Source organism: Poecilia mexicana, unplaced genomic scaffold (assembly GCF_051168715.1).
Source record: "Poecilia mexicana isolate PSO_F unplaced genomic scaffold, ASM5116871v1 scaffold_11, whole genome shotgun sequence".
NCBI classification, from domain to species: domain Eukaryota; kingdom Metazoa; phylum Chordata; class Actinopteri; order Cyprinodontiformes; family Poeciliidae; genus Poecilia; species Poecilia mexicana.
The window spans coordinates 25,964,826-25,991,890 of record NW_028263380.1 but is presented as its reverse complement, the minus strand read 5'-3'; the positions used below and the strand labels follow the sequence as shown (position 1 = coordinate 25,991,890).

The window sequence follows — 27,065 nt, the reverse complement described above, 5'->3', positions numbered from 1 at the left end:
AGGTCAGCTTTCAGTTTGTAGAAGCAGTGGGTTGATTATTTAATAATGGTTTGTTTGTGTTTGTTGAAGAACATTTTTCTTTCTCTGCATTGAAAGTGAAGGAGATTAATTATTGAACTACAGGGAACTGGTTTAGGCTTTCTGGAGCATTTCTCTCATTTTCTGTGCTTCTTGGTGGTTTTTCCTACCTGACAGTTTGGTAGATTTGGTTCGATTGGGCACCAAAGTTGTAACATTTGCTACATTTCCAGCTGCTGTGGTTCTCTTTCTCTCTGCTCTGAGTCAAACCAGCCAAACCCTTTGAACAACTTGTTCCCCTCCTCGCCTGTGGGGGCGCTGCACAAGGAATCACTGAAGAAAATAACACAAAAACCTCACTGAGCATAACTTCCTTCTTCATGAAATGTAAACAAGATAGATTTTTTGAGAATTTCTCTCTTGTTTTTGGTAAAAGACCCATTTCTTCAGCTAGTGCAAGGCTAGCACGTTTGCCTTGGTTGTATTTACCCAGAATGCACTGCGCTGTAGTCTGCTTCCTGCTTTTGGAGCAGTCTCTGTTTTTGGTGTTCACATTTGCATTCGAACCACATGGTGCGGTCCGCCTACACACTATAATTTGCTTTTTTGGTCCACTTCAGAGTTTGAATCCAATTGTGTTTGAATTATTGAACCAAAGAAAACTGGTTTAGGTTTTCTGGTGTTTTCTTTGCGTCTTTGCTTCTCAAACTGCTCCTCTTCAGGCATTGACAGGGATTTACAAGAGTAGAGGTAGCATCATCATCTGGGTCCTACTATGGAGTATTAGGGCCACGTTAAGAAAATAAAATAAACAAAATAACACTATGAGAATAAACTTGTACAATAATAACGTTGAAATAATATGAGAATAATATCATGAATAAAGACACACATGCTGGAGAAGTAAAAACCTTCTCCGAGTTGGGGCGAGGTCCGTCCCCCAAAGGACCAGTTTAAGGCTCTGTTCTCATCAGCCCTGTTTAATCCGCTTTAATCCAACTCCAGTTCATTTGTCTAGGAAGTTCACTTTTCTTGGGAAGTTGTGAATTTGTAATCAAACTCTGATTCTGATCAAAAAACAAACTTTGATTTACCTACAAACCTCAGTCTGGGTTTGATTGACGTGAACTCTGGTCCGGATCAAATGCATATGTGAACCTCAAGTGGACTATAGGCTGCTCCAAAAGCAGGAAGTGGACTACAGCGCAGGGCATTCTGGGTAAACACGCTGGCTTAGCACTAGAAGGAGATGTTGCTCGTGGTCTTTTTGGTCTTCATTCATTTTTCTGACAAAATTCAAAAGACTGCAAGCATTTAATTTCTGTAAAACATCTGTTTAACATTCTTGGGAAGAAAACTTTGTATTTATACTGAGTCATTTTTAAGTCATATTTGAGTTTTTATGCACACTGCATCTAAAACATGTACACTCAATAAGGAGAAAATTAGTTTAAAACCAACATTTCAAGTTTAAAGAAAACTAGCAGGTGACATTTTTTATCATTACTTCCAGAAAACTACTTATATTTTTTGTAAAACCAAAGTGGTGACCATATTTTTTCTTTAATGTCTGAAGGTGTGAGGGACCAGACTCAAACAAGGACAAAAAAATGTTCAAAGTAGAAAAAAGGTTTCCATTTAATTATTCAAAAAATCATTAATAAAGCATAAAGATTTAAAGCAAAAATAAATCAAAGGATAAATAACAAATTTGGATCCAAATTAACTGAGGTCAACTGAACTCTAACTAAACACAAACAAACTGACCTCCTAAACAAAGAACAAAGGCTGCTTAAATAGGGGTGGAGTAACCCAAATCTACCACAGGAGGGATGTCTAACCAAACAAAAGAACAAATAAATACAAAATTAACTAAAGCATTCTATAAACAAATAAAGCAAAATAACTTTAACTTAGCACAAACAATAAGTGAATATTTTAAGTGACAAAATTAAATAATAATCTTGGCATCTCCCCCTTCAGTCTCAGTAGTTTGTGGATGGTTTGCCCCAGGATCCTCCACCAGCTGGTTCCTATGAGCAGCACCTCAAAACAACACAAATATAAATAAACCATTCAGACAGACATTAACTAAAGTGTGCACCCATTAGAATATATGTCTAAATGAAATAACTTAAACTATACTAATAAAGAAATCAATACTAACACTATGTGGTGGTGGTAGGAGCATCCACCACAGAAGGTTTTCCCACCATTAAGTGAGTTTTTGCAGATTTGTTTGGGCTGTAGAAGAACTGGAAGGTGCCTTCAAGCAGGAAGTGATCTCACTGTTTCTTGTTCTGGTACTTTGTTCTTCTTCTTCTACTTCTTGTAGCTGTAATGACACGGTGCAGCTTTGAAGCCTCCGTTCTGGCTCTATTTATAAAACCCCTCGTTTCAGTGCCACTGAGTCACTGTCAGCCAGCAGCAGGGAGGCAGCCACACACCACAGAACCGCAGGCAGTTCTGGACGGGCTTTAACCCTTTTCCTCGCAGCGTTGCCAAGGAGACGGCTGGATCCAGGAAGCGGGGTTTCTGACGGCGGTTTATCCTGCAGCAGGAGGAGGAGGAAGGCTTTTGGCAGCTGGAGTTTAGATGGAAAACACAGATGTTAACCTGAACATCCTCGCTCTGCAACGTTCAGCTTGGAGAAAAATAAAAGCTCAGAGGGAAGTTAGCCTGAACACTTCATGGGGTTTATCTGAGGCAACTTTGTTTTGTGGTCAAATGTTTGCAGATGAATTGTACAAAAAGTTGATTCCAGTAACTGCAGAGACTTTTATTTTGAAAGATTTGTTGATTTCCTAAAGAAGAAGAGAATAACTTAAATACATCAGGCTGCAGGGATTTCAGGATAGCTGAGCTTCTACTCCAGGATCTGCAGGTCTTTAAATCATTTTGCAGCCTCAGGAACTTGGAGGTCTGATTTATTGATCCAGTGATGGACAGTTTGGACCATCAGGTCTCCAGAGTCCAAATAACACGCACACACACTCAGTTTTTCTGTTACGTCTTTGCTGCGTTTTCTTTTTTTCCACTTGATGCCTGCGGTTCATGCCAGAGAAGCAGGTTGAGGATTAAAGAAAATGAAGAAGAAGCTTTTAGAAACCTGGTTTCTAAATGTCCTTCTGTTTTTTCTTTCTTGGTTCATTCCAGTTTGATACTGGAGTCAAGATTTAAAATGAAGTGATAACTAGGCCTGTCACAATAAATCTATTAATCACATGATAAATTAAGGCAAGCTCAATCACTTTGATTTGCATGATTTATTATTTTCTCTCTTTTTACCAAAAACTGGATGAAAAAGTCTTCAGTCTGGTGCTTTGGTCTCAACTAAAACTTGTATCAATTTATCATCCAAAAAATGTGTTATTGTTTCAGGTCAAATGAGAATTTTGTTTTAATAAAGGGTGCATTCACACCAGACATGTTTAGCTCTGATTCCAGTCCAACCATCATCTCTTCCAAGCGGCTGCACTGGGTCAGGATGACGGTATTTAACCTGCTAACTGAGGCCTGGAGTCTTTCCACTTCAGCATCATGTTAAAACACACGCGATAATCGATTTAATCCAGTTTTTATTCCCCTTCCTCACTAAATATTTTGCATCATTCATAATGACTCAATCTCACTCCACACCATCAATGAATTATACAGTTTCTCTTCTGTTTCTAAAGCCTCTGACCTCCTTTTCCCCTCATTCATCTCCTCCCTGCAGCATTGAGGCGCGATGGAGTCGTCGGATGATGATACTCTGAGCGAACGCTCCTGCGTCAGCGAGCCGTCTTTCCGCACCGAGCGCTCTGGTGGCTCGCTGTCCCCGTGCACGTCGGGTTTGGTGGGGCCGCCAGGGGACACTCTGCCGTGGAATCTGTCCAAACACGAGAGGAGGAAACGGAAGAGCCAGGACTCGGTGCTGGACCCGGCGGAGAGGGCGGTGGTACGCGTCGCAGGTAAGGAAATGGCTCTCGCTGCTCCGGTGGTGTGTGTAAAACCAGGGCATTGGCAGCGTGTGTTGTTGAAGGAGGAATAAGTTTGTTCACATGATAAATAAAAAAAACATGCTGCGCCATCATCGTCCAACTACTTCCTGTTGTCTTCTTTGTGGTTTGCACCAGTGGCAACATCCGGTTATCAATCATGTGGAGTGGCGGTTTCTGATATGGGCAATATGGGTAACCGACCAGGGCGGCATCTCGTGGTGGGAGTTTTTGGGAAATTTAGTGTGTTTTTATTAAGTAAATGTAATTTTGAAATGTCAATTTGCACATTTATATTTACATTTATAGTCAATGGTAGGATTTGACTTACAGGATTTTTCTGTTTAGTTTATTTTTTAAAGAAAAATGAAAAGAGAGGTTTATTGCTCTAACAAATACTGGACCATTATTGGCTAATTAGATGTCATATTTCTCATATTTTTGCGTCCCATCTTTAAATGTCATGTTTCACTCAGAGCTACTTTCACATAAACACATTGACATTTTATCTGATATCTTCTGTATGGTTTGTTTCCAGACGAAAAACAAGCAGTAAAACATGTTTTTGATGTTTTACGTTTAACTGAAACTTTTATCAGATGTAATTATCCTTGTTATTAAGACGAAGGTAAATGTTGGTCATTAAATGTAAATGCCAGGATAGTGATCATCTGAAGATGACATCTTACATTCTGCCTTGTGGATATGCTTAGTTCTCATTATTGCAGACAATGGCACAAAAACACATGGTGCTCAGTGTTTGTGGAAATGCTAATGCTAACAGAATGCTAACAGAATGCTAACATTACTTGGGGAACTGCAGGCAAGCTGCTGGCTTTATAGTGACACCTAACTGCAGGAGAAAAAGACAAAGAAAGAATGGTTGAAGTTGGTTTTGGAGGATGTTTTTCCTCACGGATCGATGTTAGCTTTGGGCCCGATATGTTAAAGTTTGGTCAATTGATCAAACTTTTTGGGGATTTTTGGGTTTTCTTTGTAACTCCTGTGTTTAACCATTACCAGTGCTTGCTTTGTTACAGTTCTTTCTGAATCAACAAACAAATTTATCTGTAAAGGAAACTCTGGGAACCTTTCTAAGGAAACTTATTGATTGATATCTGAGGTTGGATGGTTTCTGAGAGTTTTAGTTTCCTGCTCAGTTTGTTTCTTATTCACCAGCCATTGGTGAGCTGGCCTTATTACTGCAGACGATTAGCCTATAAGGGGATTTTCTTTTGTAGCGTTTATCTAAAATATCCAAAAATTATGCAGGTGGGAACTTAAAATATCTAGACATGATGCTAATTGACAGCCAATCCATGAGCGCCATTCAGGTTCCTGATTGGCTGATCCCCGCAGAGCAGAAGTGAGGAAGACTGTTGATGTTAGCTTCTCTGGTGCATATGAATTCATATTAATATATATTAGATGACTGAACAATTAAAATAGGCAGTAATACACAGTTGTGGTCTTAAACTGAACCTAAATCTGTTAAAGGGGCAGTACCATGTACGTACACATCTGGAGTGTTGCCTAGATTCTTTCATGCATGTTTGAGAAAGAAACATGCATGGTCTCCATGGCAACCATTCAGCTGTGCTAAACACCTGGTGGTGTGTATATATATATATATATATATATATATATATATATATATATATATATATATAGATATATCTATCTATCTATATATATATATATATATATATATATATATATATATATATATATATATATATATATATATAGATATATATATATATATATATATATATATATATATATATATATATATATATATATATATATATATATATGCTACAGAAACGCAGAATAGAAGAGGAGGAGTACCAAATATTTTCTGGAAGCATTGACTTGTTCCTGAGCTGGAAACAGCAGTTTGAGGATGAAATAATGTAAAAGTGGGATTAGTTCTGCAACAGTGTGAGGTTTTGTTACATTTTCTGTTATGGAGCAGCAGAAGAAGTTCAAATCGTTTTACTGGTTTCAGTTCAAACCAGTGTTTAGCTCTGAATCACTGTTCTGGTTATTCTTGTATGTGAAACAAAACCAGCAGTCATTAAAGCACTTACAGAAAATGCCAGTTGTGAGAAAATGAGGGTGGTGGAGATGCTAGGAGGCGATCAGAAGACAGTAAAAGCCTCGTTTAGTGACACGGAAACAGCAAGTAGAGCGAAAGGCTTTGTGTTAGATAGAGATGCACTTATGTGTCTGTCAAGTGAGGATTTATTTCTAAACACATTTTCAGACTGAACAGTGTTTCAGTTCACACTTCCCTGCCTTTTTTCATCAACCTCATGCTGCTGAAGAGCTGCTTTCTGCTGAGGAATGACTCATTTCTTCTTATTCAGCAGTAAAGTTGGACACAAAACAATTGGAGTTTACAATGTGGCTTAATCTCACAAAATATGGAAAACCTCATTTCAGTTTCAAGGAATCGCCAACACTGCAGAGATAATGTTGATACAGACACAATGCTAACGCTAACTCATGATGAGCCAGTAACAGAGTAAAGATACAAATAATCCAAAAATGATTAGAAAATTATATTATAACCAGCAGCATGCAGAAAAATCAACCTTGTAGGTCACAATGAACGAGTTATATTCATAAACCTGAATAACCAGAGACTACTATACACCTTAGATTAACTGTATGCAGAAAACGTTAAAAACATTTTTATAGTAGTGTTCTTGTTGAGTTCAACATAAGTGTTTTATTTACTAAAATGAACAAAAGATGCAGAGAAACTCATGTAGTTCTATTGCTAAATAAACAACTGCTTCATGATAAGTTAGTTAAATCCTTTTGTATCTTAAAAATGAAAGCAACAGCTCAGAAAATGTCCATAAGAATTATATATGATATATCTCAGAAATTATTCTAATAGATTTAAGAATAATGAGATTAACTACAAGCCCTCACAACTGATGACATGATGTCTGCTCATACTATTTATACTTTAAATCATCACATCATCATTTTTGCACACAGACATAAAATAAAACGTAATCTCCAGCCGCTTTGGTCCCTCCTGGTTTGGTTCCGTCTCGTCGTTCTGGTTGCGTTTCTGTTCTGGACTCAGTCGAGCGTGAAAACGTGATGATGTTTCATTTTACATGATGCGCTGCGTGTTTACTCTGACCCTGATTTCCACTCAGCTGGGACCTGGAAAGCAGAACCGAATACATTCAGCTGCTTTCCTCAACCAGACACAGTTCACTGTCTGAGAGTTTCAGTTGCAGTGAATTATTGTTAGCAGCAGAAGGAAGATTCAACGGGCAGCAGATGAGTTTTAAATGGATGTTAAAAAGAGTCAGTTCTGTCCGGACTGGACTCCGCCCGCCTGCTGAGCCTGAATATTAACGATCCAACCACCAGCTGCTGCCTTTCCAGCAGGGATCCATGTCTGAGGGAGAAAAACTTCATGTTATTTCTGCCATTTTTGTGTTTCAAACATGAATCACCTCTGATTTTAAAAGACAAAACAAGAAAATTAGACTTGATGTTCTAAATGTGAACGGAAAAGTGAAAAAGAAAATTTATTTGGGATTAAAAGCAGCCAACACCGACTTACACAAAGAATGAGGGTGAAATGAGTTATTGCTCAGATTTAAGGTTTATAAGAAACCAACCAGATGAAACAAACAGAACGGAAGAAGGAAACTGTATCCATTTGTTGTCAAGTTTGCAAGTCAATAGAACGACTTCTCTTACGTTGCTGTTAATAAATAAAATTAAGTGTACTATTTTCTTAAAATACCTAAAATTATAAAATTTGTTGAATTGTGCAAATTAACTCGTAACTTTAGCATGACTTGCGCATACTAAAGTACAGTAAAGTCCACTTGTTGTGTTTTACAGTGTATAGAGTTTAACCGATACTGAAATTTGTGGAGTTGGTTCATTCATTCGTTCCAGTTTTCATCAAGCTGCTGATCAGTGGTGATGTTTCTGCTGCAAGTCATCTTTTTTACAACTACATCCATTATTTTTGGAAAAAAATAAAGAATAAAATTGTGATATCCCCTCAGCATAATACTGCCGCCACCGTGCTTGACTGCTCTTATGCTTCCAGTCTCATATATCTTCTCGTTACGGTTCATTCTTTTTCTCGTGAGGCTTTAAAACTTTTCTCCAGTTCTTCCAGAATGATGCTCCAGCTTATGGTCAACTTGATATGAAACATTTAATAAATATTAATTGCGGGAGTATGTATACATTTATATAATTTTGGATGAAAGTCAGACTTTCAGTTCAGTTCAGTTAAATCTCGCAAATCCCAAAATGAATTAATTTACACCCACAATGAGTGGATGTAACCGTCTTTTGATTATCTTATAAACATTTTATTGGTGTTATTTTACGTTACTTTACATGGAACTGTTCTTAATTTTCTCCTGAAAGCAGCAGATTGAAGAGAACCAGATTCTTTTAGCTGGACATGAACATCGTCTGTTAAACCTTCTGAATTCTTGTTTCTGTAAATGAACTTGGACGTTTTCTTTCACTCTTTAGCAGATTTCTTTAAGATGGGAAAACTGACTTAGACATAATTTATGTTGTAGTAAAAATAAAAAAAATAATCTGATGAAAGCATGTTTGATGTTGCAGCTGTAATCATTCAGGACCCCACAAACCTGCCTGCATGTAACTTAGGCGTCCTCACTGCTGCCTGCTGCTCCTTTGCTTCCGCATTTCTTTTTTTCTGCAGGCGGCTGAAAGGGACGCCTCTGCCTAAGCTGTTACGCTGTTGCCATAGCGACGCGGTCTCCTCCGTTTCCATGGCTATAAAAAGGCGAGGGAAACAATGGTTGTTGGGGGAATGAGGGGCCGACTTCAGATACAAAAGAGGGGAGAAAGAGAGAGTTCGAATTTTAATTTGGAGCAGGAGAAAAGAGGAGCGAGTGAGAACACAGAGAGGAGTGAATGATCAAGTCTGAGCAGAAAGAAATGATGAGAGGAAGGAAAGAGACAGAAAGAGGGATGGAGGGGAGGGGGGTTCAAACAGAGGCAGCGATGAAAGGATGACTTTTAAATCTGAGTGTGAGGGAGGTCATAAAGAAAAGAGGAGAAAAACGCAGGAGGAGGGAAAGATGAAGAAAAACACCCAGAAAGAGGAGAAAAAAAATAAAAATAAAAAGATTCTTCAGAGTTTGGATTGTATGATGGAGTAAGAGAGCCAGGCTAGGAAATAGAAAATAACAAGAATAAAGTTGCCCAACAGTAAGTCGTAGTAATATGAATAAATAGTCAATAAAAAGAGAATAAAGTCATAAGAGAAAAAAGTTGCAATAATACGAGAAAAAGTCAAAATATTACAAGAATAAGCATAATATTACAATAACAAAGTCGTCCAACAGCAAGTCGTAATGTATGAAAAATTCGTAATAATACAAAAATAGTCATAATATTAAACCCTAACTTCTACATTTCCCATAATACAAATGCAGCTCTCTAACAGTGAGCTTTATTTACTTTTTTTCCTTAATAAAAGTTTGGACTCTTCAGTGACAGATTAAGCTGCTTCAGTAAAACACGAGTTTATTTTGAAGCTGAAAATGTTTCGTCTTACTTATCAGGCAGCAGCACAGCAGAGATTATCTGATTTATTTACCTTCATTCATACTTTCTTCACATTTTTTTTGGTTTTATTTTTAATCACTGATTGAATTAGCCTTTAAAAGTCCAAACTGAGGATCAGTTCAGACGCTAATCCGAGTCACACGACAGCTCCAACATAAAAGGTTTGATTCAATCTCCTGAGTGGTTTAAACCTCACAGTTTCATTGGTCTGAGCTCAGAGAAGAATGCAGGAATGGATCCTGGTTCTGGTTTTCTGATTTTGGCGGTCAGGGAGAAAACATTTGTTTCCTGGTTTCCAGCTGAAGTCTCTGTGAAGCTGAGGTGTCGTCATGTTGATGTGTTGAGAACTCGATGTCCCTTTGGCTCTGAGAGCGCAGTCACTCTGCAGCTGGATTCTGCACACACGTAGCATTCAATGCACAGGCCATGTTTACTCACATCAGCCTCAGAAAAGAAGCGCTTTCCGCTCTGACTGGGATTCGTTGCCACAACAGAAAGTTTGATTCTCCTTGGTTTTCATTGAGGATTTCAGGATCGACCGCTGAGGCCTGAACGAGCGGGAAGCAAATGAAAGCTTGTTAAATGTGAGTTTAGAGAGTGTTTATATGTTGGAACAGCAGACTGTGGCATTTAATAACATAAATGGAGCCAACTTGGTTCTCTCCGGGTTCTCCAGCTTCCTCCCAGAGTCCAAAAAGATGATTGTTGGTTTAACTGGCTTTCCTAGTTGACCTTTGCCCCAGGTCTTCTCTCCTCTGTTTTCCTTTAAGCAAATGTCAAATAAAACACTGTAGATTATACTCCATCTTTGACAGGCTAACTTGACACACTGCCTTGAAGGAAAATGTTAATAGTGATCAAGTCAATGAAATGTCGTACAACTCATTTCCTGAAACTCTACAATCATTCTGATAATATTTTGTACGCCGTAGTAAACTGGTAGCAAATCGTGGTTTCTAAAATAAAGTTTTGAAACTTTTTTATTAATATTTTTGGTATCTTACAAGGGTTTTATGAATGAAAGTATTCATAAAGGGTGGGAATTAATTAAGCAGAGCTTTAGATTAATTGTTTTCAAGGTAAAGGTGCAGAGATTTTTCAACTTGAGGCAGAACTCTGAGGTCGAATTGCTTTATGAGTTTTACGCACCTTTTTATTAGTAAACCACATAGCTACATTTTTTGGTGTCATCTGACGATTTGTATAGTTGGCCTACTTTTATAATTAGCTCACAAATAAAATAGTTTACAGAGAGACTTGCCCAGCTCCATCTTGAAAATGAGATCTGGATCTCAATGGGGATTACCTGGTTAAATAAAGGAAATAAAAAATAATAATAAAAAACCTTCCAGAAGTATTTCTACCCCTCGAACTTTTCTACTCTGTGTCATGTGACAAAACTTGTACTGTATGTTTTTTGGAAATTCCTGTAAAAAAAACCAAAAAACAATACAAAGTAGAATAAAACTGTGAAGCGGAGGGGAGATTGTGTTTAAAAAAAAACAGAAATAAATACAAGAAAAGTTAGGCATGCACTGAAGTTCAGCCTCCCTCAGTCAGTACTTTACAGAATTACATTTTGTTGCTATTGAAGCCGTATAAAATATCAGGCAACAGTTAATAGATTGGATGAAAGTGTCATGATTGCGGTGTGGGTGGTGAGGCAGACGCAGACCCAGGATGTAGATGAATAGATGAACTGGGAGCAGACAGACGACAAACGTATAGATGGACAAGACACAAAGACAACAACTGGTAGCAAGGAACAAACTGACCCGGCTGGGGAGGTTTGTTCCGAACAACCAGACGCAGACCTGACTAAGACCTCACAGGACAGTGCTGAGGACGACAGCACTGTCTTGGGGCAAACTGACCCGGCTGGGGAGGTTTGTTCCGAACAACCAGACGCAGACCTGACTAAGACCTCACAGGACAGTGCTGAGGACGACAGCACTGTCTTGGGGCAAACTGACCCGGCTGGGGAGGTTTGCTCAAAGTCGACAGAACATTTTGAGAGCAGGAGTGCAGTCAGAGAAGTATCTACCCCGGCTGGGGAAGATTTATCTCCGGCTGACTGTGTAGCCAAGACATTTGCTGAAATGGCAGCGAATGTTTTGGCTGCATCAGTTCACTCTGGTTTTGCCAGAGAAAATTCCTGTGAAAGGAACTATAACCAGTGACTTTGAGGTGTCACGTTCCCCGGACGGGGAAGATGTCTCAGAGGAAACCGAAGTCGTCGAGTCGTCCAGGACTTCTCTGTATGGTAGGGTCACGCTTTCTTTTGAGCTTTACTCTAGAAGAGAGCAATAATTCAGCACAGAGATTTGGCTTGGACACAAAAAATGTAATCAAGTCGGGAGATTCATGATATGGACATGAATATACCATCACACAATTTAAATTTTTAATTCGTTGAGAACAAGATAAGTACATCCCAACTTAAAGAAGTTGAGAAAAACTGCTTTGCTGTCCTGAACCTGTGGGGATTCAGGCCAGCTTAGCTTACTTAAATTTATGGGATGAAAGGACAAAAAGATTTGACAGGTTTCTCTCTGGGCGCTCCAGCTTCCTGCCACAGTCTAAACACGACTGTTTAGTTAATTTTAGTTTAGTTAATATATATATATATATATATATTTTTTTTTTTTTTTTTTTTGCTTCTTCTTTGTGTGCTTTGGAGTTTCTGTGCTGATTAATTTTTTTGCGAAGCGATAATAGCTGGGTAGCTCTTGACTTGCTACAAAATAAAGCTGTATTTCCTTCAGCATCTCAAGGTGTCTCATGACACCTTGAGATGCCATGAGACCTAAATCCTGAACATCATGGCATGGAGTGCATCCCAGTTTTCCATGTCTGGCGCCTCCTCACCCTGACCCTCATACTGACAGGAGGAACCACAGAGCTCTGTTAGGTTGAAGCTCATCTTCAGAAGTTGGGATGTTTTTCCTCCAACAGGTTCCAGAGGAACCACCTCAAACCAGATGTTGGACTGGATTTTATTTCAATGTCATTTGTGAATGTTAGAGCCTCATTTTCAAAAGTGGAGCTATAAAGGTTCACCTAATGCCAAGATCGACTCAAAACCTTCTGCTATCAACCTGTTGCTGTTCTAGCAAAGCACGAACAGTTAAGAAACAATATGAAATGGGAAAAAAGTTATTTATTAACTGATTACGTCGTGTTTTAGATTGTTCTTGAAAAACAAATCACTCACAGCTGCACAGTGAACCCACTGATTTTTTTACAGCAGACAGCCGCTCACCTCTCTTGCAGGTACTGCGTAACCCCGCTAAATCTTTTAGGGGTACGCAGTACCCTACCGAACCCCCTACTTTCACCCCTGCATGTGAGGTGCCAACTAAATCCAGATGGATATTTCTTCCTCCTGTTAGTGCTGATCCAGCTGTTCAGTCTGAAGCTTTGTGGTCATTTTGATTTGTTTTTATTTTCAGATTATTCTTGAATGGTTCCTTCAGTGTTTCATAACAATTAGCATGTTAAACAGAAGAAAACTGACAATAAAAATATAATAAATAAATAAAAATAAAAAATTATAATAAATAACTTGAAAATTTAGACTAAAACTTCTTACTAACTTCTTATTAAGTAATAAAAAATATGATTTCACTAAATTAAGTAACAGTTAATTAAGCCAGTGAATAAAATAATTATCCATTTTACACGTGTTGGACTGAAAACCAGCTTTAAACTGGAGGAACGGATGAATCATCTTGTGAAAAAAAGCTTCTTCTTTTTTCCATCTCATCCGTCCTTCAGCTTGTTGATGTCAGCGTCGATCAAAGCTGCACAGAAAGGCTTTTCCACATCAGGTTTGAAAGTTCCTTCATGCATCTTTTAGGATTCAGCATCGATCCGTCCGCGTCGCCTTTGATTACCGGCATCTGCTAAACTTTCTGATCTGGAAACAAATGAAGCTGCAGTTTGGAGCTGGATGGGTTTCCATGGAGATCACTGGGAGTCAAACTATCCTAAACAGTCGATGTTGTTTAATCATGCAGATGGAGTTTATTAAAAAAGATGAAAGCTGGATCAAAGGGTAATAAATACGGTGATCCCGTCCATTTGGACTTCCCTTTATATTAGTAACATAATCAGCCTGTAGGGGGCGGTGTGCTCCAATAATTAACCTTAGGTCATGTAAGGGTCACAACATTTATATTTGTACTTTACACGATAAAAAAGTGGAGATATTGTTTTAACAGAAAAAAGAGGTACAAAGGACCCTGGGCATCAATGACAAACATTTACTTGATCAAAAAAATAATAATAAAAAATAGATGCAGACAAAAATTAAAACAATATTATTTGTCATTTATATGCATTCACCTTGATCCTGATTCTACTGACACAAAGACTGACCTTAATAACATGGCAAATTTGGAGGGGGTTTGAGCCAAAAAATTTAAAAAGTTTGATTTCCAACCTTCTTTCAAATGATTCAAGGGTTGAATTTCATTGTTCTCCTCTTTTGTTTTCCATCAGTGCCTTAGTAAAGTTCACCCAGACAAAAAGAATATTCAATGATGGTCTAAAGTAGTTTTTAAGAAAAACAAAACAAAGTAATAAAATCACATTCAAAATAAAAGGCTTCCAGCTTTAATAAAAAGACAGAAATCACAGTCACATTTTCTGAAATGCACAAATGAAAAAGAGCCTGGAGATGTGGAGAAAAGGTCTTAAGATTTATTTTTAAAAATGTGAAAAAAATCATAATATTTTTGTCTTTTATTCTTATTTACAGGATATATTTTCTCAACAAAGCAATCAGCCAATCAGTGGCGAATAATGGAAAGCAAAAAATGAATAATTGAAGGAAACTTTATGTAATAAACAGAGTACAATTTTTTATACTAATAGAATGATAGCAAATAAATCAGTGTATATTCTTGTACAAATTATTCATAAAACAATGTAATAAATAATGACTTTAAAGGACATAAAATGTTTCTTGGAAATAAAGTAAAACATAGACACAACAGGGGATTTATCTTAATTCTGAAGCTTAAAACCCGTTTGACAAAATATGGTTTAAATGAAAAATATATATTGCCTTTACTTAAAAAATCAATAAAATCTAAATTTTGAGATTAGTAACGAGAAGCAGAAAGCGTCAAATAGACAAACTGTTTATCCATGCACTGAGCAGCTTCTTCCACCAGGGGGCGCCGCAGCTCCACCTTCCTGCCGCTACATAACGCAGCAGCGAGCCGCTCTTCCTCGCCGGCTCTGGGAAATTCCTGCGGCCGAGCTTCCTGGTGCGGCCGGCAGAGGAGGGATGGCAGCCAGTCACAGCGGGAGGAACCGAGAAACCAGAGCAGAAGAGGGAGGGACGGAGACACGAAGAGGGACAAGAAACAGACACGTTCACGGAGGAGCCGGAGACAGAGGCTCAGCCTCACGGATACAAGCGGCCATTTCGGCTCTGGGAGCTCGGCCGCTCGCTGCGGATCCTCGGGACGCAACCTGGGGCTAGAGAGGAAAAAAGAAAGGAAAGAAGGAAGTCTGGATACGGACTGACGTGGAGCTCCGTCGCATTAAAAACGGAAACAAACCCACGGGAGCACTTCTGTCGACGCTTATCGGCGCGTTGGATATATTCCCTCCCTCACAGAGAGCAGCGGTCACCGGGCTGGGAGCCGCTGCGGTCCCGCTCCGTCTCCACCGGCTAACATGGAGAGATAATGTTTATATAACCGACACTTGCTTGTTAATTTGGACACATTTCAAGCTTTTTTGTTCTCTTTTGGTATCCCTGAGGATTATCTAACCCTGCTTTGAAGCAAGATCGGGGCGCTTCCGATGCATCATTGTCATTAAGCCCGCACCGGCTGCTGCTGATTCAGACTCTGGCGGAGGAAGGAGCCGGATCGGGACCACTGCGGTAGTCTGCAGGCCGACCCCGATCGGTGCTTTATTTTAAGGCACTATGGCCGGGTTTATACCGGGGCTGCTGCCGACAAACCACTCCCAGGAGAAGCAGTTTGCCCAGGCGTATGAAGATGTGCTGGAGCGATATAAAGGTAACATAAATGACGGGAACTTGACTCCGTGTTTAGCTGTTTGGGACACACTGAGTTGCTTTTTTCTGGAGGAACGAAGGAAAATGATCCCAAACATGTGGCCCTGATTGTCTGATTGGGAAAGCTGATATTTCGGCTGACAACCAGCCTGCTCTAACCCGTTTCATTGTTGATATTTTGGAGAAACATCCAGCTCTGCTACATTACTGGTCTCCTATCAGCTTGGGAAACTTTTCATTTCACTAAACAAACACAAGGAACGCTTTTATGAAGCCCACCTGATATATGGAACGCATCAAGTGCCAAAATGTTCTAAAATGAATAATGAAATGTTTATCTACACATTTTATGTACATCTTACATTTATTCTTTTGAAATCTAGACCTAATAAAATTGACCAGATTTTCGTGAAACAAATGGATATAATTGGAGGGTCTGCAATTAAGTAATTGAAATATTTGTATTTTAATAAAAAATATATATCAATGAGACAAAATTTAAATCAAACCTAGAAACATTTTGCTGCCAAATTATTGAATAAATAGACAGGGTCATAAACAAATCTGTTATTTAGGTTATTTGGCCATCAAATTGATGCAAAGTGGCATTTCAGCTTTTTAGCTGGTTCTTCAGTAACCCCTGGTTATTCTTGGAACTTTTTTGATAAAAAGAAGAATGTGGACTGTGGACGCTGACATTAGCTTTGGGAACGTCTCTGCTGCTGCTACATAGCAAAATAACATCGAGATATTATTTTTGTATCCTTTTTTGCTGCACCTTCATTGCTGGACCTTTTTGGTCCAGCAAAAAAGGATACCGTTAGTAATTAGCAATTAGGAATTGCTAATAGACAGAGGCAATTATGAATTGCTAATAGGCTAATTCCTTTTAGCATAACTTGAATACAACAGTCTTTTCCAGCGTCTAATCAGATCTCTGCTCCCTGACTTTGGTGGCTAAGACTGACGGAAGGAATTAATGAAATAAACACTAAAATTATTACAATTATTTTATATTTTGTAAATGTATGCATTTATTCAATTGGATATGAATTAATTTTACACATTTGCTTTCATTCAGTTAAACATTAGGGCCCTTTTGGACTTCCATACTCCTGCAGAAATGGTTTGCTTCCCCACCACACAGGCTCATGGTTGCTGTTTATTCTGTAAATATTAAACCTGCAACTCCGGAAGTCAGTTCAGAGGTCCAGTTGGTCCCGTCAGTCGTTTTTAACGGGTCTGGACCTTTTTTCCTCTCTGTTCATGAAGACTTAATGCTTTATGGTGCCAGTGACAGGGCTGCGTTAAAAATGGATGCCTCCACTGGCCACTGCTGACTGTTTGGGGGGTCGAGTGTAGGAAGGGACTGCAGACTCTGGGTCACATCTGTGAGACTGGCTGTAATGAAAAGGAGGCAGTTCTGAATTATTGATTATTGTACTGAACGTGACTCCTCTGGGTTTGGGTTTTAGGCGGTCGGATGTGGTGGGTAAAGTGGAACACGAGCAGTTTTATTCCCTTTAACTGGTAGTAAATGATGGTTTTCAGCAACAATGTGAAAGCCTGATGTTAGACAAAGTATCCAAAGAAAATGTGACAATGAATAAATACTCGCCAAGTATTTATTTATTAGTAATATAAAAACTTGTCACAATACATCAATTATTCGCATGATAAATTAAAATGAACTCAATAATTTCCATTTGCATAATTGACACAAGTCTTCAGTCTTCAGATTCATTTTATTTGATGTTTTGTTTATTTTGAATATTGAAGATTTCTTCCAGTTCCAATGTTAAATGTTCATTAAAATTTAAAGTTTGTTTATCTTTGGGAATGTATTCTGGCATTATTATGCCATTACTGTTACATTACTTGGAAATGATTTCAAAATAACAACATTGTCATTTATTGCAACAACCCGTGGGACAAATAATTGGCCAGCAAAATTTATCATGACAGGCCTATTGGTACAGTAATATTGTTGGATCATATTCTTATATAAATGATGTTTAATTTATTCCTTTAACAATTTTTTCCGCATGGTAAATTATCCCAGAAGTTACTGGGATACTTGATGAGACAATTTTAATGATAATGGCACAATAATTCAAGAACACATTCTCAAATATCAATAAACTATAAATTCTAATAAAGAAACAGGGATAATTATTCAAAATAAATAAACAAAACAACAGAAACAATACATTTAATTATGAAGTCTATGTAAACAAAGTTTTCTTTAAAAAAAAGAAGCTAGTTAAGACGAATACCATGCTGAAGATTTTTGTCTTCCAGTTTTTGGCAGAAAGAGAAAAGTGATAAATTATGCAGTGGAACTTATTGAGCTTGTTTTAACTCATCATGTGATTAATTGATTTATTGCTTATTTTGACAGGCCTCACTGTAAAACAAACCCGGCCTTATCGGCTTTATGAATGCTGAATTAAATCCCGGCGGTTGTTAAAGTCGCCCAGGAGGAAACGGGAATACTAATCCCATTAAATCTCGTTCACCTGGGACGTCGTCGGCGATGGATTTGCTCCTGCTTCCAGGAAGAGTGGCGCTCCATCTCTCTCCATTACGGCGCCGTCGTCGATCGGTCGGCCCGCAGTTTATCTCCGAGCCGATTGGCTTTTACTTTGATAACTGAAGAAGGCATTAGAGGTGAGGTGATTATGGACTGGAGCGTAAGCAGAGCTTTAAGTGGCTCTTCTGGAGCAGCTGAAATATTGATGGATAAATCCAAGTCGTCACATTTAAACTTCCTGGAAGTTGTATTCAATATTTCCTCCTGCAGAATCAGCTAGATTCTTAGTGGGAAGGCATATCTGGACTTTATCTCATAAGATTTCTGGTCATTTTATCCCTTCAGTTTTTACACTGTTGTCATTTTCTAAATAAATATTTAGGTCAGATTGTGGAGTTGTCCGTCAAATGTTTCTTTTTTCAATTTCTTTCTCCTTTGTGTTTATTTTGGTGAAGAAAGAAGGTGAACAAGTTCAGAAACATGTTTTTGATTATTTTTTAGACTCAGATTTTTATTTATCAGACTGCAACTAACAGTTTAGTGGGTTAGTAATCGATTAGTCTATCGATTAATCATAGGAAAAATTTGGCACATTTAGCAGATTTTTCATTTAACCACCCAAACCCTTTTTACACACCATTATAAATACATTGAAAGATGTATTTTCTATGGTTAATAATTGGGCAGAGAAAGTTGCTTGATAAGTTATTTTTTCTTTAATTTTACGTAATTTGAACCAGTGAAGTTAAAACTGCCACTTGAGGAGTTTTTGGTTGAACAGATTTACATTCAAAGTAGTTTTTTTTTTGTCTTGAATTCAAAATGCATTGATTTTGTTGAATTGTTTTGGCTTAATTACTGCTCTGAATGTTACTACTCTGTTCTTTCAGCAAATGGCTATTTTCAGAGTCTTAATAGTCCGGTTAATGATTAATCTATTAAAAATTTAGTTGACGACTATTTCAAAATCGATTAATCATGGTTAATTGTTTCAGCTCTAGATATTGGCCTATCTTTTGGACCAGTGGAAGCTGTTTAAACGTCTCTACTTGTCAGGTTTGGTTAGTCGAACTTTGAAGCAGTTTCTTTCTAAAAAAAATAAGTTTTGTGTCGAAGCATTCATGCATTCATTCGTCCTGTTGTAGCTGCATTTTTTTAACTTTTTGCACAGGAATTGTTTGGTCTCCCTCTTGAACCACATGCAGCTGCAGGTAGAAGAGCTGTTCTCAGTGATTACCCATCAGGCCTCTGGAACGGCAAACCGCCTCTTAAGGTGGCGACCGGGAAGAGTTGGCCTGAAGATGCCAAACCCAGAGCGGGTCGGTTTGGACGGGTTCTCCTGATTATCGCTCCTCCTGTTGGTGGGAAGCGGCTAAACTTTGAGCGCAGATGGATTTAGCTTGAGTCAGGGTCAGAGGTGACGGGAACCCAGCGACGCTCGCTGTTTGTCTGCTTTATGGTGTTTAGCTTCAGATCCGTCTTTAATTTACGAGCTCGTTTCTCCTGACTGTGTCTAAAGTTGCTTCACCGTCATGAATTATCTTTACTATCATAGTTTATTCTGCTTGTTTACTTTCCTCCAGCTCAAAGGTTTAAAAAAGGTTTCTTGTGGTTTTCAGCTGCAGTTCAAAAATGTTATATATTTGTTAAACTTTGTATTTTTAATTAAGTTAAAATTATGAACAACAATTTTCTTATAATGCAAAATGCTTGTTTACATACTCTGTAATGCAAAAAAATTCTGCCAAATTATTTTATTTTAAATTTCTGATGAGTTTTGTAAGTGTTAGCTTTATTTTGGTAGCAGGATTATTGAAATAACGTTTGTAATTGCTGAGAAAAGCTCAGTTAGATTTAGGTATGTTATTTTAAATGCATGAGGTTTTTAAAGGTCCAAGGAAAGCAGAATAATTTCTTTATTTGAAGCCAGTTTAACCAGCTAAACTTGATAATTTAAAGGTAGTCTGGACGGATTGCTCGGTGCTTGGTCTCTGCAGCCGGGGCTGTGTGTACGTTTGGTTTTATTGTCCTGTCAGCTGTGTGTGAGTCATCTGCGGCTGTCGTCGGGTAGAAAACGGGAACCCGGCGTCCTTGTGCTCGGATTAATCCTGTGAAACTGGAGGTGGACATGCGATCCGGTTTAAATCTTTCACTACGTCTGCGGGCTGTTTGTCGTCCTGGGCAACAATAGCAGGATGTGTGGAGCAGTAATGATGGGGTCCGAGTGGAAAAACACCCAGACCTGAGTCAGAACCGGGGGAAACGGCAACAGTCCGACTATTTATCCCCAGCTTACGCCGTTATTATCATGCAGGACGCAGCCGGTTCTGATCCTTCAGCTTTTTCACCCGTTTCTGATTCTAAAAAGCTGCTTTAAGGTTTGGTAAAGGACAGAAAAAAATGTCTGCAGCCGAATATAAAGCAGGAAATCTGAGAGGAACCAGAACAATTGGACATTTTTAGCTGGAGACGGACAGGAAGTTGCTGTCATAACTCTGACCTCTGCAGACGTGGACGAGCTTTTCGGAGAGAAACTCCAGGATCACATGATCCGGTTGGTTCTGTTGACTCAGAGGATCGTCACGTTAAAGACGGTTATAAAATACTTGTTTTTAAATAAAAACACAAAATAAAAGGAGTGGAAACATTCAGCATTTCAGCAGAGAGTTGATAAACACAACTTCATAATAATTTCCATGCTGGTAATTTTTAAAGGGAAATTTTGTTTAGAGTCTTTATGATATGTTTCATTTATGGCTTTGGTTGTTTCAGTTTTATTTATTGTTTTTGGTTATTTTTGTTTATTCATTTTGGATATTGTACTGGCAAATATTAGATTGTTACATATCTTTTAGTTCCAGAGATTAAAGTCAAGTTTATTGGTCTTTTGAGAGGGAAAACCTGCATCAATTTACTATTTATTAATTATTATAATACTTCAAAATGGTGTCAAAACAACAGCAGTAAGAAGTGAGCCGATTTATTGGTGATGATTTCAGTTTCTGTTTGGATGGGACTGATGGACGTCGGTGAAAAGCCGACTCAAGTCTCTGCTGCTCCAGCTTTGTGTCTGCTTTACTTTAACTGGGCCGTTTTGAAATATGGAGGAATCATTTTCCCATTAAGCGCATGGTTTGGACATGTCTGGAGAAGCGCGGCGGTTCTGATGCTGGCCGCTCCCAGAGTCAGATCATTACAGCTAGAATTTTTCACGTGACCTAGTTTTCCTTCCCGACTCCAGCGCTCCGGGTTTCCCTCTCCATAGAGTTCTTCCTCTCCTCCTCTTCCTCCGCCTCTCGTCTTTAGACCAGAGCTCTGCAACCTTAGAAATCTAAAGACTCATTTCACCTGCAGTCCGGTTAAGTAAAACTTGATTTGGGTTGAAAATGTCTCACTATCTTTTGGGAAAAAAACAAGCTGCTTATTATGTGTTCATGTTTTCTATATTTAGACAAAAAAATTACATTTTCTTTTATGGGATGTTGATGTTAGTAGAAAATGCTATTAAAAACATTTTTTTCTTCTAAAGTTTATGAACTTTAAGATTCATAAACTTGATAAATTTTTTCTATTTGATATCTGTAAATGCATGTAAATCAAAGTTTTGGCCTGTAAAACTGATTGTGATGTCTTCAGTCAGAGGCTTCTTCAAGTTCGCTGCAACACAGACTGATACATTAGATATTTCCTGCCATCACCATCTACAGCAACTCTTTAATTAATATGAGTTAAAACAACATTTAAATCAATCAAGTATTTTGAATGTGAAAATTCACATAGTTTCCAACCATTAACAAAAAAGCCCTGAAAACATTACTGGTTGTTTTTAGTGCATTTATTCCTTTTTAGTAGCTTTTTGCCAAACTAAATAGGATCCACTTGCAGCTCCAGCTCCTGTCTGCGTTTATATTTCTACTTTAAACCCAGTAGTTTGATCATGTTTCTCCTTGTAGTTATTTCTGCCTACATCCCTCCCGTTCCTGTTCTCCTACTTCCTGTTTCGTCATGCTCTCCAGCTCTGGCAGGAAAAGCAGTCGCTGCCAGAGCGACTGCTTTTCCTGCCGGGTTTCCCCTCTGCTTGTCTGGACCGACAGCAGAGAGATGACGGAAAAATGGAGCTTTTTACTGAACTCACTTCATCAGCTTTAAACTTGCTCTCATTTCTACAGGGCTCATATAGAAGCATACATTTAAATTTGTTTTCAAGATTGATTTCTGTGTAAAGTCATTGAAAGTGCTTAATATTCAAACTGCACAGTTTTGTAATAAAATGAGTAACATATCCAACCCAACTTATTCTTGTTTTAGGTTAATTAAAAAAACATAAGTAATTTTATTTATCTAAATGCTAGAAAACTTAGAGGACATTTGTTTAGGGTTATGGTGAACCACATTAGTGAAATGGGGAGATTTTTTTTTTATTAAAGTTTTGTTTTTGCCAGTCAGCTGTATGGAGTTTGAAAGCAAAGCATACTATTTTGTTACATTTTTGTTACTTTATCCAGTTAGTCTTTTTTGTTTTGCTTCATTTGCATAGTGCTGGAAAAGTTTGAAAACTCAAAGATGACTTTTTCTTTGGGTGAAGTGTAATTTAACCCAAGCGGTGCTGCGGTGCCGGACGGTTTCAGTCTGGGCTTTTGGTCATCCAGGCTGTAAATCCGTCACCGTGACGTCTCTCTTCCTCCCTCAGTCCCCTTTTCATCCCTCCGGGTTCTTACATAACCCGGGTCCAGCTGAGTTTTAGTGAAATGATCAATGAGCTTCATTGTGCATCCATCTGTGTGTGTGCGTGTGTGTGTGTGTGTGCGCGCGCGTGTGTGTGTGTGTGTGTGTGTGTGTGTGTGTGTGTGTGTGTGTGTGTGTGTGTGTGCGTGTGTGTCGGGGTTGAGCGCTCGGGCCGGACAGAGTCAGTGAGTGTGAAATATTTTCTGTGAGAGGGAGTGTTTGTGTGAACAGCGGCCCTGTTGTTGGACACACTTCATGTTTAGTTGTGACCTGTGATAAAAATCAGATTTTAAAAAATCAACAGAAACAAACGAGCCGATTCTTCATAAACTGACTGCAGGTGTGACTTGAATCAGTAACGAAGAAACTGCAGGAAAACAGCTGGTCTGGTTCAGGACACTGAATCTGAAAAGAGGACGACTTTCCTCCCAGATGAAGCAGAAAATGTTCCGAATAAAAAGACGCTGCTTGTTTCCTAACAGTTTGAAAATAAAGTGTGAGGTGTGAATACTTTATTCAGCTGGCTAGAAGTTGGTTTGCTTAAATTGGATTATGAGAGCTCTACAGAAAAGAAAAGAAATTATAAAGTCGTTTTTGAATATATGGCAATAAATCGTCTCCATCTTTCTTTTTTTTTTGTATAAACCTGAGCAGTTTTTGATAATTTTTTTTCGTGTCTAAAATATTTGGATTTGTGTATTTTGGCACTGTTGGCATTCCGTATAGTGATGTAGTTATGATGAATCATTACCATCCGTTTAACTTGTTTATGGAACTAAAAGTGAGCATAAAATGTTATTTCTGCTCATAAAAGTGAATCTTTGCGTCGTATTGATTTGATCCTAACCGGTTGTGGAAATGAAGAAGTCTCGTCAGCTGGAATGTGTGGAGCATAAAAATGCAGCAGAGCTGTGAAGGAGGAGGAGAGAAAGCTGTTAATGAATTAGTCATGAAGGCCGCTGTGGAGGCAGCACAGCGCTCCTCCTGCTGCCTGCATCGATCGCAGCAAACCGCCGCAGTCCGTCCGTCTCTGCTCCCCTGGGCGTCCTGCACATCCCCCCTTTGTCTTCCTGCGCCGCTGCATCTCTCTGCGGCTTGGTGCAGAAGCATTCCTCTCTTCACACCTTATAAAAGCTTGTTTAATCTTTTCAGGATTACATTTGTCTCCACAAAGCAGGGCGCTGCTAGTGGTCAGGAATGTTCTGCTGGGATGGAAATCGTTGCTCTGAGTTGATAAAATCTCCTTATTTCTGTTTTCAAGTTGAACCAATCATGACGCCTTCATTTGTTGCGTAAATAAGACCTCAGCTTGTGTGATAATTACCTCCTTTCAGTTCTTTTTGTGCACATTTTGTTCACCAGAGTCACAAGAACGGCGTCTTGGCCCAGGGCTGTCCCTCATGTCGGACGCTTTTTAAAAATATCCTGCTGACTTGTTGCAGCATGAACAGGGTGGAGCACGTATTAATTTGATCTGGAAAACAGGGAAAAATTTGGAGTTTGACGTCAAATGGTTGCAGATGTTTTATTTACAGAGATTTTAAAAACACATTTTGCAATATAATTATAGCAAAATGTAACTAGTCCTCTTACCACAACAAACATATTTTGGTTTCTTGAGGTTTGATCTGCAGACTTATTTTTACCCTAAGGAACAGATGCCTATTCTCTAACACAGAATAGGCATCTGTGCTTCCTTAAAATGTCTTAAATTCCTGAAAAAATGCAATTTAGTCTTAAATGTTGTTATAGCAGGACTATTTAATTACATATGTATCTTTTTTTTGTTGGGCAAAAGTTTGAGTCGCGCTCAGACGTCTTCAGCTGTGTTTTGTGACTGGAGGCTAATGCTAATTAGCTAGCTTTATGCTTGCTAGTTGCCACTGATGACTAAGTACAAATTTTTCAGCAGTTGGCTGGTAAACAATGTTTCTTTTTGCCACTTTCTAACTTGTGTTGCCAGCCTTTATGAGTCTAGTATGGAAGTGTTTAGCTAACAAAGCTAGGAATAAATTCAGTTCTTGTTAAAACGGTAAAACTGTCTGTGTTGGCGATAGACCCTGGTCACCTCTGGAAGACCCTGCAGAGGTCTCAAAGAAAGAAAAGACGGGCATTTTGTCAAAACCTGAACCTGTATTTGCCCTGCTGATCACTGTTCAGAGCCACATAGTGACTGTGTGAACCTTCAGGTCCGATTGGCTGGTTCTGTTTGAATCCAGCGAGATGAAAGGAAGAGCTGAGTGGCTGTGAGACGGGGTGACTTTTAATCTGCTCCAATTCCTTCAGCCTGTGACTCTCAGCTGACTGCACAACAATGGCCCAGCAGAGCGAGGCCACCAAACGGGTCCAGGAACCGCAGAGAGGCCGACGAGATGCTCAGAAAAACTGCAGCATCAGCAGCTTTTAAATGGACCTCACTTCCAGTTCAGACAGAGTTGGTGTGATCAGGTGTTCAGTTAGTGAAACCAGAGGGCTGTGAAAACTATTTGACTCATAACTAGGAATGGACCGATCTGAACATTCGGGCCGATATCAATATCCAATGTTTCTGTTATGAAAGATAAATGACATTTAATGATAGTTTATATTTTTCTCTTCTCTTGCGAGAAGAGAAGAGGAGCCGAAAGTCTGAAAGTTTTGAATCTTACGATAGCTCATATCGATAGCGTTGATAATGGATATATACTGATATGTTTCCCTTTCGATGCTGTGACTTTGTTCTCTGGTAAAATTTGATGTCCTGAAAGGAAAATATGACTGTTATTGATCAGGACTGGTGATTAAATGGAAACGCTATTGGAATATTTCCTGTATTGATTTCTCCTTCGCTCCATTAGCCTGGTGTGTGTGTTGATGTGTGAGTTTGCTTGTCATGCGTGGAGGTGGTTCGTCATTCAGATCGGTAATCTGCTCCACCACTGGGCCTTAATCCCATTCGTCTGCTTCACTCCAGGAATGATTTTGGGATCTTTTGACTGATTCACTGCAGAAAAAACCAAAACATTGCTGAGTTTTTCTCCTCTTGCAGCTCCAGACCCAAACGTTAAAGCTGCTGCGCTCCGACTCCATCACGCTGCAGTCAGTCAAACGTCTGTAAAGTGCCGAGCCGTTGAAAATCCCAACAATCCTCCCTGTAAGCTTCTTGGCTTTGTGTGTCAGCAGTACAGCGCTCCTCAGTCCCTCCTCCCACCTACGGCTGATTTAAGGTGCTGCAAACAATAACAAGATGGCTGCTGGTGGGATCACTTCCTCCCATCAGGACTTTGTGGATTGTTTGGTTACTGGAGGCCTGGGAGTTTCTGGTGTCAGCCAGGAGATTTGATTTTATTTTTTTCAGTCAAAAGATGATTTTTAGTTTTTTTGAATCCGTAGTTTTACAGTTATGTTCTAGCAGCTGTTGATGGGCTGAAGGTGTTCTGATCAGGTTGAGGTCCAGCAGGTTCCTACCGGAGATTTTGGTCCTTCAGTCGTTATGAAGCTGATTCTGCAGTTTTAATCCAGCAATCCTAGAATTACCTGCTGTCCTCATCTGGATTAGCATGGAAACATTTGATCCAACGTCCATCAGTCCGTTTCTGTTCACTCTTTTATTGGTCACCTATCCATTTATTCATCCATTTATCCTTTCATCCAGTCTAACATTCATCCATCCATCTTTTCATCCATTCCATCCATCTATCCATCCTTTTATTGGCCTAACATCTATCCATCTGTTTATCTGTCCAGCCCAGCACTGGTTTACATCAACCAGTCCACACAAAGTGTAACTCCATCAGATGTTGGCGCTACGCTGTAATGAACGGGAAGTAGATGTTGTAAACTAGCATGGGCCACACATCTGATTGTATCTTTCCGTATTTTTGGCATTTGTTCAGAGTAACGGAGGTTTATTTCATGGTGTTTTGGTCCATCTGCCAGAGCTTCTTTAATCGCCACCTGCAGGGCTGCAGACCTCGGCTCGGCGTTCAGATCTTCCTTCTTGTTCTCGTCTCTCTTCCACTCAATATTATCTCTGCTCTTTTCTAACGGTTGGCTTTTCTCTCGGCTCCCATGATTTGGTGAAGTTATCAGCAAAGTAAATAAATTTATGGTCCCTTGTGGAGCGTTCCATCATCCAAGGCGGGGGATGAAAAGAGGGCCAGAAACGGGAGGGGGATGGTCC

General features: G+C 39.0%; 1 protein-coding gene across 9 annotated transcripts in view; it reads left to right on the top strand.

Annotated features, from left to right (window-relative positions):
• macf1a (microtubule actin crosslinking factor 1a) overlaps positions 1-27,065 on the top strand; it is a 209,887-nt gene that overhangs the window by 2,598 nt on the left and 180,224 nt on the right. For 8 of the 9 annotated variants that reach the window (XM_088010500.1, XM_088010494.1, XM_088010493.1 and 5 more), the window contains exon 2: positions 3,737-3,971. In XM_088010500.1, coding sequence (XP_087866626.1) covers positions 3,749-3,971 — 223 coding nt within the window. In that variant the 5' untranslated portion in view covers positions 3,737-3,748. Of the gene's footprint in view, positions 1-3,736; positions 3,972-15,285; positions 15,647-27,065 lie in introns of those variants that run through there. The other variant, XM_088010496.1, reaches the window with a different exon arrangement.